General features: G+C 44.4%; 1 protein-coding gene across 2 annotated transcripts in view; it reads left to right on the forward strand.

Moving 5' to 3' along the window:
- Nucleotides 1-16,581, forward strand: part of ARID5B (AT-rich interaction domain 5B) — a 117,034-nt gene extending 100,453 nt beyond the window's left edge. For both annotated transcript variants that reach the window (XM_086752592.1, XM_086752591.1), the window contains 2 exons: nucleotides 10,081-10,279; nucleotides 14,179-16,581. In XM_086752592.1, the coding sequence (XP_086608718.1) occupies nucleotides 10,081-10,279; nucleotides 14,179-16,329 (2,350 nt within the window). In that variant the 3' untranslated portion in view covers nucleotides 16,330-16,581. The remainder of the gene's footprint in view (nucleotides 1-10,080; nucleotides 10,280-14,178) is intronic.
- Nucleotides 16,582-17,975: the final 1,394 nt, after the last annotated feature.

Here is a 17,975-nt window from a genome sequence, read left to right on the forward strand (position 1 = left end):
GACTTGGAAAAAAGTAAATGAAATTGTCATGGTTTGTTTCAGCTGGTAATTCTAACTACAGCACCTGTAAATGTAATGCTCATTTATAGCCAAAGTGCTCAGATGACATTTAATCTAAAACTAGAGCTGCACTGCAGGAATACACATTCGTGATTCAGGACACACATACATTTTCTAACTTGAAGGTGAGCTGTAAAGCTAAACTGGAAATTGAATTAAGCTGGGAAGTAAATGCTGAATAAACCTCATGATTTTTCCTTTCTGAATCCCACTGGTGTTTCCATGCTTACTGGAGGCAGAACAGGCAGTTCCCTGGCTGCACTGGCCCTGCTGCTGTTTGACTTATCCTTGCCCATTCATCTCTACAACTAGATCTCAAGGGCATCCATGTTGTGTTAGCTACCTTTCTTCCAAAATGATGGAGAAGCTACTAGCTATTTGCACCGGCTTTAACATATTTAGACTACTTAGGAGGCGGTGAGCTTTCAGGGACATCCTTAGGATGATGAGAAGTGGAGTGGCACATATGTCCCATTCAGGTACTGCATCCCAGAGTCCTGCCCTCTGCAAGGTGGAGTTTCACATGCAACTTCGAAGAGGAAAGAAAGGGGAAAAAAAAAAAAAAAACCACGAAGAACTGGAGAGGACAGAATTGCCTCTCTGTCTAGCAAATCCCATGAAGAAGTGTTGCTTTTCTCAAAAGGTGCTTGTAGTGTCTAAAAAGCCAACACGTTGCTGCATGCCCATGGTACCAAGGATGGCATGAAGAAGCTGTAGCAAAGACAGATTTAAAGACTGTGGGGAATGCTTTGCTCCCCTCTCGGTGCCCCCCTGTTTGGAGCAGAGGTTGTGGCAGTTGCCGCTGCTGTGCTATGGTAGGTGGAGTGCTTCGGTCAGTGCGGTGTTTGCTTTGTTTCCCTAGCAAAAGGGAAAGAAAGATTTTGCGTGCATTATCAACCGATTCATTTTTCATGTAGTACGGTTTGTGTTTCCAGTAACTGGTTTCATTTTAAAACAGGGCGAAGCTGCCAGTGTTTCAGTAAGTGTTATTTGTGTATTAGTTAGACAACTTCTGTTTTATTAATGAGTATAATAATGAAAGTGCAGGTTGCTGAGTAGAAGCAATGGGTGTTTTTATTTAAAGCATAGCAGGCATCGCATAATGCCAGTGAATGCATGATTGTCACTGTAAGCATGGCTGATCTGAACCTGCCTCTGATTGGGTTATTGCAAATAGGCCCAAGCACTTCATAAAAATGTCTTTGTCAGCCTAGTTTTCCTTCCAAACCTCTTCATCTCTGTCAGTTTTTAATATTAGTACTAGGCTCTTGGCTATAGTCCATTAGTACTGTACTTAATTGCTCGTGTTACAGATGATTACCAATACAAAAAGCATTAATGTTTTCCCATCGTGGGGCTGTTGTTCTGTGCACAACTCGGACCATACAGAATTGTTGTCGTTGGTCGTTACTTTCTTCATTGGCGCTCCGTTAATGCACTTCCCTTGCACGCTCACAGAAAGCTAGAGGCGTGTGTGGTTGGTGTGAGCTGACTCAGCCCCAGCCTTTCCTGTGAAATTCTTGCAGCCCTTGTCAGTACCCTACATCTCTCGCTTATCGAGAAACCCTCAGAAACGGCTAATTTTCTGCGAAGCACTCTGCTCCACGCTGCTTTCCCCTAATAATGCAGATGTGGTTTTCACATGCAGGGTTTGAGGTTTCTTTCGCTTTTACACAAAACACATGATGGGCAGCTTTAATTTTCCAGCGTGAATGATAGGCTGTGTTTCTGTAGTGCTGATGACGTTGTTGTTAGGGTTTTTTCATAAATATTACACCACCACCACCACCCTTCACCAAAAAAAAAACCAAACCAAAAACCTACCCTGCTATTTTGCAAGGTATATAAAGTTCCCAATAAAATGCATTGAACAAAACAAAAATATGACTCTTTGGAGCCTTTTTCTGCCTCCAGGTCTGGCCACGATTCATCTTGGTTTCCTCCAAAGCAAGCCTTGTACATGAGCTACGCACAAACACACATGGGCCAGGGAATTGTGGTGTGCAACGGCATGCAGTAACGCACCTTGGCTGCTTTGATGGGCAGATGTGGCAGTGTTTGAGGGTGTCATGGCAGGCAGCTGGACATTCCCGTAGACCAGTAGCCCTCTTGGCCTCTTCAAGTGCTGCGGGGAGCCTGGTTCCCTTGGGGTCTTCAGCATGGATGGACCCAGACCATGCCACAGGCCATGTCCTACTCTTTAACAGTGTGTCTCATATCCTGGCCCTCAAGAGTCACTAGCGCCTTGAAAACCGGACTGTCCTAGTGAAACCCAGCTGGAGAATGGTTTATTAGGCTTCCCGCTCTTGTCAAATTCAGGCAACTGAGTGGGAAAGTGTTCTGCAGAGCCACAACCACCACTTGATGAAGAGCAGACAGGTGAGATGGGTCTCCAGAATGGGTTGTGGTTCTTCACAATCCACAGGGTGTCTGTGCCCATGCGATGGACACAGACCTGCGGAGGGTTTTGTTCTGGCTGTGAGTGTGGCCCCTGGGCACTGGCAGAGCACTCTGCACATCTGTCCCCTTACCAGGGGACTAAACCCCAGGAGATACAGTGTCTTATACAATTCAGAGCCCATTCTGCCATTCTTCTGTCCAGATCACCCACATCAATATTATATATTATCAGAAACACAAGACGGGTCAAAATAAGTCCCTTGTATGGTTTCCATTTAACAGCCGTAAAGTCTCTCTGCCCTAAGGATAATTGTGCAGTAATTCAATATGCAAGAGAGCCCTGCATTCCATGCAAATGCTGTTTGGTTTTGTTAAAGCGTTTGGATAACTTTGGTAATGTGTAAGCATTTCAGTGGAGTTCTGTAGGAAATAGCAGCCAGTCTTTTAGAGGGAACAAAAAATAGGAGGCTAGTATAGCATCTACGTGAAAACGCTTATGGTTATCTTTTAATACACAATGTAATTAATAGAAGGTTTTGATTTACACTGTTAAGTGTGAAAACATCCTCAGGCAAAAATTAATCAAGTGTTATGTCATGCTGTAAACTACAGCTAGCTCTTTGTTTGACCCAAAAAAAAACTTGCCAAGCAGCAGTTTTTTCTTGTCCTACTGACTTGGTTGTTTTATTTTCGTCTTCACCCCACTTTCCTGCCCCCCTCCCGCTTCAGCTAGTCCCAGGCTCCCAGAAAACTTCACAAGTTGCAGATTGTCTCAATAGTTTTCCATCAAGCACGAATTTAAGCCTGAAGATAGATGAGGTGTCTCAGTACTCTCTTTCTTTTCCTGGGTTTTTGGTTTGGTTTTTTTTCCTTTTTGATAAATAACAAGAGGTTTCTACTTATGATTTTCTGCCCTCGGGGCTTTATCATTAAGATTAAATAACTGTACTCTCAAGCATACCACTGAACAAACATCTTTTCAATTATGTGAGTAACAGATGCTTTAACAAAGGAGCTATTGAAAATTCAGAAAGCTTCCCCCCTCCCCAAAATTTAAAAAGTATCAGATGACAGAGGAATGTAATTGTTTACCATTAAAACAGATCCTTAACTGTCCATTCAAAACATCTGAGAACACAGTTTTTTCAAAATTTCTTCAGGACTGGGTTTACAGCCTCACAGACTTACTGGCCACCAGTGTGTCCTTGGGTGCAAGAGTGCTGGACAATTGGGCACTGCCTTCCAGTGCCTGGAAACAGATGATATCTCTCCTGCCACATCCTTCTTTACACCTGGGAGTTTGTCCCAGCAGAACTGGGGGATGCCATGTCCTCCCCAGTGCTCCTGGTTGGGTTGCCACCCAAGCAGAGGGAACTTCCCAGGTGTGCCTGCCGTACACGTGTGTGTCGGCGCTTACTGGGCGCTGAGGCTGCGTGGTGTGCCCAGTGCTCTTGGCGTCCCAGCACTCCTCACCACTGAGTTGCTATGGTTGGTCAATATCAGGCACAGTGTGTCTTGTGTGGAACCTAATTTCTTGACATCCAGGAGTAGGGACAGACTCTGCACACAAGGACAAGCTCCTTTTCCTTTCTGGGAACTATATTGTCCCAGGAGGGCGCTGCGCAATGGGAGATGTGCCACTCTCCTTTGCAGGAGCAGCACCAGGGATGGAGAGTGAGATCTTTGCCCTCAGATTCCGCAGGTCCACTGGGAATCTCCACCTTGTGCTTTACTGTAGGACTTTGCTAGTGTGACAGGAGTTGCCTCTGCTTTTTTCAGCTTTGTGCAATGTAGATATAGCTCAGAGGTCACAGAGAGGGTCAACAGGATTTTGGAGTCCCTCCAGGAGGCATGCACCCCACAGGCAATGCAGAATGGTGTCTGTAAGCTCATCTGAGCGTAGGGACCAAGCATTGCAAAGACTATATGGACCTACCAAGCAAAATGCATGTCTGCATTCAAATGCAGAAATGGTGACTGTGGCCGAAACAGCTTGCAGCGATTTTGATAGAGTGATCTGGGGAAAGCTGCTCAGTCCCCGTCACCTCTCCTTTGAATCCTTCCCGTGCAGTAAATCTGCACCGAAGATAAAAGTCTGGGGTTGTTCCTCTCCCCCTGCTGAGCCACAGGATCGAGAATGCCTGAGCTTCCCTCGCCTGGCTGTGCAGCTAAATCAACAGCTGTGTTTGTAATGTCACTAATTTCCAGTTTATTTAAAACAAAATGTCTTTGAATTCTCTTACAGCAGCGCAGTTCCCACCTTTCAGCAGTGAGCCATTCTCGTTACCCACCAGCACTCCCAGTGGGCTGTGAGGAAAGTTGTTTGTGAAAGGATGAAAGAGCCATTTCTTTTAAGGAAGGAAAGTTCTTTGGGAAAAAAAAAAAAACTGAACTCAAACATATTTTGTCTTTGCTGATAAAATATGTGCCAGTTTTGTACTTCAGACAAATGCAAATAAACCTATTGCTATTGTGTTCTGCACAAAGGCACGTGAGGCTTGCTTTTGTAACCCCTGCATTGTACAATGCGGTCTGGGGAAATCAGGCTTGAGGAACATGCCGCTTGATTTCCTCAATGTATTTTTTTTATTCCCATTTTGGAAGACAGGCTGAGACCTTAGAGTTTGTGTTATTCCTCGCCCCTCTTCTCTGATGGGGAATTTGTCGCTGGTGCCTAGGAGGGCTGCCTCCTGCTCCTGACCATCCCCACCAGCTCATTGCTGTTGGAGGTGCCTTGTTTTCCATGCTTAAACTGACACCATTTCTCCAAGATTTATCCATTTTGAGGAGCATCAGAGTAAAAAAGACAAGACAGGCTCTGCCTGGCTGCTGTTGAATCAGGTGGTCGCTCTGTTGAACCAGACAGATCAACCATCTCATCCCCCAGCTCCAACAGTTCCTTCGGAGGAAGGAGCAGGAGCCGCTGTGGCCATAACGTACCCAGGAGGGAAGTGTTTCCCGAACTCCTACCAGTGAAGAGATGTATTGCCCGTCCCTTTTCAGTGTTTTTGAAACTCTAAGAGCTTAATGTTCTCATGATTTACATTAGCATCTAATCCTTGCATAATCTCACTAATCCCTTGGCCTCAAGATATCCATTGGCAGCAAGTTCCACGGGTTAACCGGTTGCTGTATTGATTTGGTGGAGCAGATTTAAGTCTTTTTCCATTTGCGTTGCAATCAACCTCCTTAACTTTCTGGCCGAGCATGGGAATGGGGCAGCATCTCCCAAGGAATGGGCTTCGGTATTTTAAGTCCTTCCAAGATTATTCTTGTGGCTGAGAGGCTCCATCGCACGCTGTTTTGTGTTGGGCTTGGAAGCCTTGAGAAAGCAAGATGATGTCAGTGGGAGACGTGCTGGAATATTTTATTCTGCCAGAAAGAAAACAAAAATAAACACTGAAACAAGCGATGTAAAAAATACTGTAGGAGTTGTGCTGAACTGCCTCCTTCACCCTGTGTGTCCTGGGCATATGGTTCCTCCCCGGCCCGAGAGCCCCGTCATATCCATACACAGTGGGGAGAATTAAAGAGGAAACTGGCAGTCTTAACATTTAATTTCCTTCCTCTTTCTGGGCTGGTCAGATCCTTTGCATTATTGTAACTACTTTTTTTATCATGTCTATAAATAGATGTGCTCTCATGTGTCCCGTGAAGCGGAGTCTGGCCAAAAAAGTCATTCATTCTGCATAATCAATACATGAAAATGTAGTGGTTACTGGCTCAGATGAGATTCTGTATTGTTAGTTCTGTAGCTGGGAAAAAAAATGTTGACTAATAAAGATTAAGGGCTTTTTTTTCTTTTTATGAAATGCTAATGATGAAGACATGTTTGATATACTGTGAAATACATTTCTCTAATGTGAAGTTTCTGCTTTTTGTTGGGAAAGAGATTCAGTCCCTGGAGGATTTTAGAATTTGTAAATATAAAATTATCTGCTTCAGTGTTTTTTAAAAAAAGGTTGGCAGAAAGCCAGATTACTTACATTACTGTAATAGATTTGCTGACCTCTGACATCTGCTGCGGAGAAATACATTGAATTTTTCATAATATCAGATGATGCAGATCTAAAAACTGAGTACACTCTGCACCATTATTTAATTCAGGACTTAGTAAAGCAAAATCTTTTTTTTGAGTAGCAGTTTATACGTGATTAAACTTAATATTGCCGATTGTAATAAATCAGGATTAGTATAGTACTGATTTGTTAATCTAACTTGTATTGATTTTAAGTTGTCTTTATTTAAGGGAAAAAAAAAAAAAAAGAGACTGGCTTTTCACAGTGACTGAATTTAATAAGAAGCCCTGTGATAGCAAAGACTCCCCTACTGTTTCTGCTCTTGGCTGGAAAATGTTATTCTTGTATTATTCCAAGGGAAAAAAAAAAAAAAAAAAACCTCATGCTGCTAAAAATCTGCTGCCTGTGGAAAGATTTTTTTAATACACTAGTGCTTACATATTCTATTTATGTTAATTCACTTATAAATAATACATTTTATTAATCTTAATATTGGAATCTTGATCATGATAAAGACCCTTTTATTTGGTCTCCTTGCAGGCTTTACAAGTAAATATTCTTTAGACCACAAAATATTCCCCCTCTTTTCCTTTTTTATGAGTACTTTGATACTTCCCCCGCCATGAAATACGGCCACAGTTCAAAGCGACTGAAAACACGGTTGTTGTTTCCAAAGTGCAGTACATTTGAGGTATCTGGCTCCATTTTTTTGGACATCATCTTTACCTCTCCTTGCGCAAAGATTGATTAAATCTTACCTGTGCTGCAAATATTTGAAAAAAAGAAAAAAAAAAAAAAGCTCGGGTTGGTTTCAGACATGTCACATTCTGCTAAACTATTTGGCCAGCAGCAGATCGCATTCTTCCTGTGTTGGGCAATATTGACCTTAAATTGGCTAAGCCGGCTGCTTTCATGGCGTGTGAGCCGGCTGCTTACATGTTCTGAGAGCTGTGTTAGCTTTATTACTCCTGCGCTATAAAAACTTCTAATAATCAAATGATAAGATCATATCCTGTGGGTAATTGTGTTGTACCGTGACAGGATAACTGAAAAAACATTCAGTGAAAATTGCAACCAACGGAAATCTCGACGTGAAACGGCAATTGTTGGTGGTGCTTGACTCGGCGCTGCTCCCTGGGGTCTCGCGGCCCTGCCCGGCTGCCCCCCACAGCCCCCCATCTCGGCGGCAGGGAACGGCAGCCTGCCGGCCCTCATTCCGAATGAGGAGGGGAAAATCCTAGAACAAGCCATCCTTGTGTTTTGATTCAGTTTTACCTTAGTCATGCCGCCTCCCCGATACGCGAAACATTTAATTCCAGATTTCCTGCCGCTGGCTCCGGGCCTTTGACCGGCTATGTGAAATGTATTTTTACTGCTGTCCGCCTGCCAGCTGCTGAGCTCAGTGAAAAATAACTAAAATGAAAACCTTGTACTCCCACATGAACCCTTTAGATCAGAAAAGGAAATTTAAGCCACGGTTACTAATTAGCACCAAAGCTAATGAGTTCTGGTGAGGTGCAGCAGGGGGAGGAGGGGTTTGCGTCCCGCGTTACCCTACAAGGCTCGTCGGAGAGCACGCAAGCGGTGATTAATTGTGTCGGCCCAGGCCTTGCTCCCGTCCCGGATGTAGCCAAGGGGGTTAATCGCGTGGCATCTTTCACAGAAAGCCCCCATTCCTGGGCCCGGAGCATCTCCGTCTCCCGTGGGGCGTAGGACAGCGTCTGAAACCTTTACGGATGGAGTATGTAGATTTTTAATGGACGACGTGTTCCCATGGAAACAAAACAAAGTCAAACACTCCCTTCACAGTGCTAACAATTATTGTAATAAAATGTGTTTTTATTAAAAGCGATTTAAACTATTTAACACATGGCGGAGCGGCCTCGACGTTGCCCTGCATGAAACCCAACCTTGCCTCTAACGAAGTCCAAAGCGCTTTGTGCAGCGCGGGGAGGAATTCGGTATTTTCACCAATATTTGCTTTTTGCGAATGAAATGTAGCAGCCTCAAGTATGAACAAGATTATTTTTTTCCTTATTCTGCTTAGTTATGCTTTTTATTATATAAACATTAACTGTAATATTACAGTGGGAAGCAGGTATTTGGCAACTACGTATTATTTTGCAAAGTTTGCATAGAGGGAGCAGTTTCCAGTTTTAGCAGCTGTAACATGTTTAAACTCAGTTTGTAATGGGATCTGAAGATGAATATTCCCTGTGGGCTCTGCTTAGCTTCATTACTGGAGCCCTGCCAAATTCAGGGCTAGAAAGTATTATTCACGCCTCTTTGCACATACCATGTCAGAGCATGCTCAGTTAATGAATTTTGTTTCTAATATAGCATAAATTAGGTTTATATTTTAACATAAATTATGTTGTATTTTATTAAAATGTAAAATATTATGATCATGAGCAATCTAATTTCTGCTCTCTTAAGCCCAAACTGTGTTTGAACATCTAAGTATGTAAATCAAAATTGCATGCTTAGAAACTGATTCTAGGATAACAAACGAATATCTGAACCAAAGAGCTTTCTGCCTTGGAGTCTTAGATTAAAGATAATTAAGGATTCCTGGTATTTGAACAGATTTATGTTGTTTATAAGCAGAGTACATTTTCTTCATAGAGTCAACTTGTCTTTAAAAAAAAAAAAAAAAACAAATTATGTTTGCTATATTAAAGTTCGTATTTTTAAAGTCTGAGTCTTGTATTAGTCCCACAGCGAGTCATTAATCATACCAAATGTGTTATAAAAACTTTAATCACTGAAGTTGAAACTGGGATTGTAATACAATCCATCCCTTTTAATTATATCAGTTATTTTTCCTTTCAGATCAAGAATTGGAAAGGGAAAACAGATAGGTTAAAACTCAGTGCGTTTGATGTTTTTGGTGAAGGATATTTTTTGTTTGTGTTTTTAAAGCGATTTCGTGCGCTTTGTGGAGGACAGTTAGTTCCACGGTGAAAAATTCCTTCGCTTTTAACTCCGTTCCTCTCCTTACTCACAAAAGACTGGCTGTCGAAGGCAGGGACTGTCACTATGGGCGCATTGCAGGGTGGGCTGGTGCTGGTGGGGCACACCAGGTGCCATGCCCGCCGCTGGAGGTTTCCGGCAGCCCCACTCTCATCTTCGGCCAAGTTCCTGGCACTCGCCCTTGCGCAGAGGGGAACTACCAGCCTGGAAATTGTGTAGCTGTTACCAAGTTGGCTGTGGCTTTGTAGGTGTTTTCCTGGGGTTTGCTGCGTGCTCTTAAGGGTAGAGAGGGAAAATAAAAATAAAGACTTGATTTTTTTTTTTAATCAGTCAAAAACGTCATGGCTCATATCATCATCTGGTACAAATTGGTGTAGCCACATAAACCACTGCAGCGTTACTGACAGCTGATCCACACCAACTCTAACTCCACTGAATTTACGCCACATGATAATCTTGCCAAATAAATTGATTTATCATACTTGGATTTGTAGATGTAGATTTTACAGTGTTGCTTGTATGCCATGGAAGAAAATGGATTTATTAAGTAAACTGCTCGTAGTAGATACATTTTGTTCATTGCTAGAATGGCAAAACCTGATCAATTATTTGTTCCTTAATCCCTTAGATTAATCCTGCCGTATGAAAGATTTATTAAAGGAGAGGAAGATAAGCCACTGCCTCCAGTGAAACCTCGAAAACAGGATAACAGTTCCCAGGAGGGTGAAGCGAAAACAAAAGTGTCTGGAACAAAACGCATCAAAAATGAAAACCAAAAAAGCAAGAAGGAAAAGGATAATGCACAGAAACCCCAAGATGCATCTGAGGTTGGTTGCTTTTCTGCTTTAAATTTTTCGTTTAAAAATGGGCAGCTTTAATCAGGTGAAATCCAATGATAAAATGCATAATTTAAACTGGAGAATTCCAGCCAGTTGGGCTTTGAGATTACTCAGCAATGGAGATTTAGTTGTTGCGGTCCTGTCTGCGCCGGGATTTTGCTGGCGTGCAAGCAGCAACCAGTTAGCTCCATATTGCATAGCAGTGATGGCAGAGGACCAAGCGCTGGATGTAACAAGTACCGTTTCTGCTCATTGCATTATACACTGGTCACCACTAAAAGACCAGCAGCTGCCAAAAGGAAACCACACAACTGCCACAGTTATTTCCTAATCTAAGTATAGGGTGCAGGAACCTCTAATACTGTTGATAATACTGTGGTAACTCTTGGACACAGCTGATTTTTATAATGGTAACCTCTGAATCAGCCTTTCATGCTCACAGATACATGCACGTCTGTCAAAATCCAGATCACTTCCTAGGATTTTTATCATGTTGTACTAAATTTCTCTTTGGACTCAAAGGTTAGATTTTTGAGGGAAACACATTCTAAGACCTAGCTGAGACTGGCTTCCCTCTCACATGGCTCAGATGGTTTTCAGCTGAGATAGGTTCCTCTTCTGCCACCTGCTTCACATGGGCAGGCCCCCATTTCCGTGTCGAGCTGCATTACCTGCAGTCGTAGGACAGCCCTCGTGGAACAGATTTTGTGTTCGCAGCCTGGGGTAAGCTAGAACAGTAGAACTCATATTTGTCTGCAAATAATAGTTAAGTTTCACGTGTTGTTAAGTGATGTAAAATCAATGGGGTAGTTGCTCCGGTGTCACTTAAGGACTTCCTTTTGCACATCCTGCCCACTCTCTCCTGTGCTTTGCTTGCACCCTGTGCGAACGAGGTGGTGAAGCTCCTCACACAACCCCTACACAAGACACTGCTTTTCCTGTCTCAGTCTGCCAGATCACAGCAGCCTTCAAGGCATTGCAGCGAAAGTAGGTATTTAAAGAATGTCGAAACACATGACGTGCCCAGCAGACTACAACCGCTTGCTTGACTTCATTGCCGTCTGGCAGGTACCTGAGTCCTGTTTCTAAACCAGTTTGGAAATTGGTATTGAGTCAACTACCAACCATCTTCCTCCTCATTGTTTAAATAAAAACAATGCAGGACCAGTAAACACAAATGCTTCTGAGACTTTGTGTACCCAGTTTTGAGAACAGAAAATTTTGATTTTCATATCCCACTACCTCTTTAAGTTGTGCTTACAAGGACAATTTCATCTCCTGTCCAAACCAGAATTTGTGTTTTAATTTGCCTTGATCAACAGTACATTTAATATCTAATGTAAGAGGGGAGGGTTTTTTTGTTTTCTTTCTCGCTGTAATTTTAAAGCAGGGAACCCTGTTGGGGGAAAACCCCTCCACTTCTGATGAAAAGTACATAGAGAGGAGCGTGCGCACAAACCTGCCTCAGTCACTGGAAGGCTGCAACACAAATTGCCCAAAGCAAGGAGATGTGAAGTGAAGGCTTGTGCTCCTTTCCCCTGTCATTCCTTCGTGTCTGGTTATTTATTGAGGGGTCTTGGATCAGCAAGATACGTTACACGCTATCCGTACTGCCACCGCTAAGCACAACATAACAAGTCAGCAACAGAGCGTCAGCCTTAACTTTGAATTTCCTTGCTTTTGTTGTTCCCTATCTCAAACTTCCTGCTGCTTGAACTGCAGTTATTTTTGTGTGGTTTGCAGGAAGAATTCTTAAGCCGAGCTTATCGGAAATGTAGGCAGCCTAGACGAGACAATAAAAATGTACAATTACAGCAGTTTCCTATTGTAAAATGGTACTTTTTATAGCAGAATTAATGTCTCATCCTGATGTGTCCTGCTGCTGTTTAATCAGGGTGGACGATTAAGGACCTTCAGGCAGGTCACCATATGGGTAGGTGGTCACACAAAGCCCGAGCAGGGAAGGGGCCCGCAGGGGTGGACAGTGGGTGCAGAGCTGCAGAGCTCATCTGTTCTCAGCCAAGGGAGGACTCCATGCCCAGGACATGGTCCTTACAGGGCCAGCAGAAAGGAGATGGCCAGCTCCTTTGGGTGGAGCAAAATCCAAGTCTGCTGGAGCCAGGCAGAAGGTTGCGTGTCCCTCTCACCCCAGCCATCCCCCAGCAGTGCCAGGCTCCACGTTTGGGCGCAGTCCTCATCCAGGCACAGCAGGGGTAGAGTGCTGCTCACAGGGAGCCCCTATAGCCACACACGTAGATGCGTAGGCATGGCCCCAACCAAGCCACCGCTTAAACTGCTTCTGCGTGTGGCTTAGGAGCTGGCCATAGCCCTTAGCTGTAAAAGCGTAATCGAGTTACAAATGTGCGGTCCTCTCAATTGCGTGTTCAACTCGTACACCATGAGAAGTATGCAGGGAGAGAATATAACTTTAATTTATTAGGGTTGCATTTGCTTTTGTGCTCGTAGCACTGTTTTCCTGCAGTCACAATGACATTGTCAGTGTAACGAGATACCAGACAAAATGCTATTAGCCTGAGACTGCGCATTTCCTCACAATAGCTGAAACTTCAATCAAAATGTTGCTTAACAGAAACAAAGAGCAGAATGTACAGTTATTAAATATGATTTCTCTCTTTTTTCCTCCTCCTTGCTTTGCTCATCTGTCTGGTATTTTCCTGTAATTTTATAAGCTCAAGAGACTAGCGATGGTACTTTGTAAAGGACCTAATGATGGTGTTTGGCTGCAAAAGGCAGCTATGAGTTTAAAAAGAAGTTAGGATGACTAACAGACACTGTAACTAATGGGCCAACCAAACAGACAGGAATATTTAAAAGCAGCTGTGAAGAAATAAATCTCTGAGAGGGTTAGATTCGTTAGGACCTTCTCTGATCCGCCGCTCCTGCGACAGACCATAAAGCAGTGTTTAGACGATAACTTTCTCGATGCATCTTATCTTTACAACGGAGAAAGAAAGAAAACAATAATAATAAAGGGCTCACACAATGCTGCTGTTTTATGACTGTCTTCTACCACGACATGTCAGAGGAGAGTGACAGCAGTTTTGAAAAGGGCTGTCAGTCAGCTGGATGGTAGATGGGACGCTCTGGTGACCTCCGCGGGTCACAGTTCAGCTGGTACATAATGGGATGAATAGCGCGAATTGTGCACACAAGCTTTATTAATGGGGGAGCAGAAAGGGCTGCGGTCCCATTGACGATAACGTATAAAAGCCATGTTTGTAATAGCGGGCACACACACTTACTGAATGTTGACAACTTCATTTTAATCCGTTAATAAAAAAATGTGTCCCCTAGTTAAGCTGTGGCGGCGATTTGCTGCCTACAATAGGGATTCCTAGTATGCCATTTCTGTCATTTTCACACTTTAATGCAGAACCGGGTGTGAACGATCTCCTCTGTGATCACTGAATTTTAAGATAGCTCTGCTGAGGAGACTCTATGTAAGAAAAAACATGGGAATTGTGTCGTTTTCATAGGTGCAGTTGACTAGCAAGAGAAGTTTCTATAGCCTTATCATTTGTGTTATGAAATCTGCTCTCCTGCATTTGCCTAATTAATTTTAAGAATATTAACCTCAGCACTTATCTGTCTGGTTCGGCTGCCAGTACCTCTCATCAGGTTACAAACATCTGCTGTTTTGAAATGCCTTATTGTGACCCTGGCAGGGACAGTGTATTTCTTAGTGTTTCCAGGAGGTACGTTTCTTTGTCTGAGTGCAATACCTGGTGTTGGAGCCTTCACGTTCCAGCAAGGTGATTGACAAGAATTTCTCTAAAAGTAGCCAACGGTGTACTGTGTATGATCTTAGGAGCAGTCTGCCGAAACGCACCGCGTTCTTATTACTGTCTGTTGAATCATTTCATTAGGTTTCATCAGAACAAGAGAAGGATCAAGAATCAGCAGACCAGAAGAATTTTCCTGAACATCCTACAGTGGGAGAGATGAAACAACCCATGCAAGGTCCTCCATCTCTTTTACCAGAGACAGCTCGGCCACTGCCTCTGGAAAAGACAGACCTGACGGAAAACAGCATGAACAGCGAGAAAACCAAGGAGGAGGTTCAGCACTCTTCCTCTCTCTCAAGTATATCCGTGCTCCCAGAAGAAGACACTGGGCTGGACGCCACCGTCACAAAACGATTACACCCCCCAGCAGATGCCATGGAAGACGCAAAGCCTGAACAAAGACTACACAAAGCTTTTACTGACAGCTTAGAAAGCGAACCTCCAGAAATGCCCTTCACCACTTTCCCAGTCCAGCTGCCCACTCAGAGCGACACAGAAGATGACAAATTGCCCGAGATGGCCGATTACATCGCAAACTGCACGGTGAAAGTGGACCAGCTGGGAAACGAAGATATCCACAACGCACTAAAGCAGACGCCCAAAGTACTGGTGGTCCAGAACTTCGACATGTTCAAGGAAAAGGAGCTGCCTGGGTCTGTGAACGATGACTCCACTTTCGGTTACACGCCGCTGCTCTACTCAAAGGGCAATCCTGGCATCATGTCACCCCTGGCAAAGAAGAAGCTGCTGTCGCAGGTGAGTGGGGCAGCCCTGTCATGTAGCTATCCTTATGGTTCTCCTCCACCTTTGATCAGCAAAAAGAAACTGAACAGCAGAGATGAACTGTCCTCGAGCATATCGCAGGGTCCCCATGCCCCTAATTCTGATCCTGTAGCAATTAATAGGCCCTCAGTCATACAACATGTACAGAGTTTTAAAAGCAAGGAAGAAAGGAAATCAATTAATGATGTTTTTAAACATGACGTGCTAAGTAAACCAGATCCTCAGCGCTGTGATTTTTCCAAACATCACCTCAGTTCTCTTGCTGAGTCATACATGCCGAAGATGGATATCCAGGACTGCAAGGATAAAATGAGTGAGAAAAGGGCACTGCAGCACTCCCATGTGCCCGCTTTCTTGGCAGATTTTTATTCATCACCTCATCTACACAGCCTTTATAGACACACAGAACACCACCTTAATAATGAACAGACATCAAAGTACCTCCCCCGGGACATGTTCAGAGAGTCTGAAAATATTTCTACTTTTACTCAACACAAACACCAAGAAAAACTAAATTTAAATTATCGCCTGTCTTTGCATCAGCAAGAAAAAAAGGCAGCAGTGGAGGCCTCTTCAGATGATCAGCCAACAGATTTGAGTCTTCCAAAGAGCGTTCACAAACAGACTGCAAAGGCTCTGGGCTCTGGCCTCCCTCATTCATCCCTGGCCCAGCAAGAAGGCAAAGGCATCTCCCCGTTCCACGCTGTGAGCAGCCAGGCGGTGAGCCTGGACTGTAACCCCAAAGCTTGCCGGGTGTCCCCCATGGCCATGACAGCCCCGAAAAAACACAGCGACTTGCTCCACAGGTCCGGGAAGCAGCAGGCCCAGAGGCTGGAGAATCTGAGGAAGATGGAAGGGATGGTGCATCCTATCATCAGCCGCAGAACGAGCCCTCAAAACGTGGGGGCTGCCCGGCCTTTGAAACGGAGCCTGGAGGATTTGGACAAAGTCATTTCCGAAAAAAAAATCCGAGCTGTCTCTCCTCTGCACTTACCAAAGGAGACCCCGGCGAAAGACAAGGTTCCCGACCCAGAGGGGGAAGGCAGCAAGCCGGTGCACGGCCTCCATTCTGGCAGCGTGCTGGAAAGCCACAAATTTCCCCTCTCGGCCCCCATCTTCCCAGGCTTGTACCCGGGAAGCCTGTGCACGGGGCTGAACAGTCGCCTCCCGCCCGGGTATTCTCACCCCCTGCAGTACTTGAAAAATCAGACCGTGCTCTCCCCACTAATGCAGCCTTTGGCTCTCCACTCCTTCATGGTGCAGAGACAATTCCTCACGTCCCCTGCAAACTCTCAGCAGCTGTACAGACACTTAGCTGCGGCAGCACCTGTAGGAAGTTCCTACGGTGACCTTTTGCATAACAGCATCTATCCTTTAGCTGCTATAAACCCTCAAGCCGCCTTCCCACCTTCCCAGCTGTCCTCTGTACATCCCAGCACAAAACTGTAAGCCCCCTTGCTCACAAAAAAAAAAAAAGTCTGAGGAGAAAAGTTGCAACATTCCTCCCCCTGTGATGATGTCTCGCAGATTTAGCAATCTGTGTTTTTGTCAACCGGGATGCAGTCGTACCCCGCCCAGCGGAGCGCTTCGGAGTTCGATGGAGACAGGACTGCTTCTTTAATTCTGGCTCCCACATCAGCCCCCTTGTCCCTTATCCCTGTCCCTGCAAAAAAAAAAAAAAAAAAACCAAAACAACAAAACCCCAAACAAAAAAAAAACAACAAAAAAAAAAAAGAAAAGAAAAAGATCATTGGATTTTGCGTGTGTGTTTCCTGAAGGGACTTGTCTATGGTAAGAGCAGATGTTCAAAGGGAGCCGTGGAAACGCGGGCCGGGTCCTGAGCTCAGCGAGATCCCAGGTGAGGGCGGCGCTGGCCCTTCGCCGAGCCGAGGAGCGGAGGCCCCGCGTTGGTGCAAGTGCGTCAAGGACTCGACACGAACCTGGAAAGGAGAAGCGGGCGGAGAATCCGTACAATCAGTGGATGTGCTTTTTTGGGTAACTTTTCCTGACTTTTAAAGATTCAATCAATGCAATGTATAGTGAAACGGCAATAGATTTTTCATTTTAACACTATTAGAACAGAAGGGTAAACACTGTTTAATTTGACTGTACATATCCACTGCGAAACTACCAGTGTCACAGTTGGTCACAGTAATTTATATAGTTCTGTTTGTCCAGTATATTCTGTGCTCTTTATGTTTGGTTTTTTTTTTTTGTTTTGGATTTCTTTTTTTTTTAAATTAAACAGTATCATTTTATCTGCAACTTTTTTTAAAGGCTGTGGCTGTCCTAATTTTTTTTTTAATGTGTTTGTAATTTTTCCAGTTTCTTTATACTTTTGAGCAGCGTTTTTGTTTCGTTTTTGTGGTAACGTTTACTGTTTACAAACTGAAGCAACTGGTTCAGATTAATCTTAATGGTTATAAACATACTGTAGGTGATGTGATGGTGCAAGGATGCAAACAAGGTTCCTTTCCCCATGGTCCACCCCTGCGAGGTGCTGAGCACCTCTCACCCTCCTGTTGTTGTTGTGATGGCTCCTGCGCTATTTCTCCCCTCCCACCCAGCTTTGCTTTCCCGTATCGTGATCCGTGAACTTGTCGAGCGTTGTACTTACCTTACCTAGGCTGTGAAACCCTCCTGCCTACCAGAGAAACGGTCTAGAAAACAAACCCTCCCTGGCACAGGCTGCTGGATGACAAAGGGGTCCAGAAAAACGGATTTGTGGTTTGCGAGAATGTTGAGAATTTCAGAAATTAGGACAGGCGCCAACGTTGATTTGGATCAGAGGCTCACAGAGCCTGGTAGGATGGGTAGGGGGTTGTGCGCGGGGGTCGGGACGATCCTCCCACACCCCTGCGGGGACCTCAGCCTCTCCCCGGGCATCCTTTCTCCCAGGTGGGAAAGAGAAACGCCCGGGCGTGGAGGGGCTGGGTTTTCCTAACGGAAGAGCTCCCTGTGGATGTATATTCACTTGAAGGACATCACCACCACGCAGCTGAGCATAGACGTCGATAAAGCGAAGTGTGACTTGGAGGCTTTTTACAATGTGAAAATTGGTTGTGATTCAAACCATCTCAGTTACTGTTCAAAGA

Source organism: Chlamydotis macqueenii, chromosome 7, assembly GCF_036417535.1.
Source record: "Chlamydotis macqueenii isolate bChlMac1 chromosome 7, bChlMac1.mat, whole genome shotgun sequence".
NCBI lineage: Eukaryota > Metazoa > Chordata > Aves > Otidiformes > Otididae > Chlamydotis > Chlamydotis macqueenii.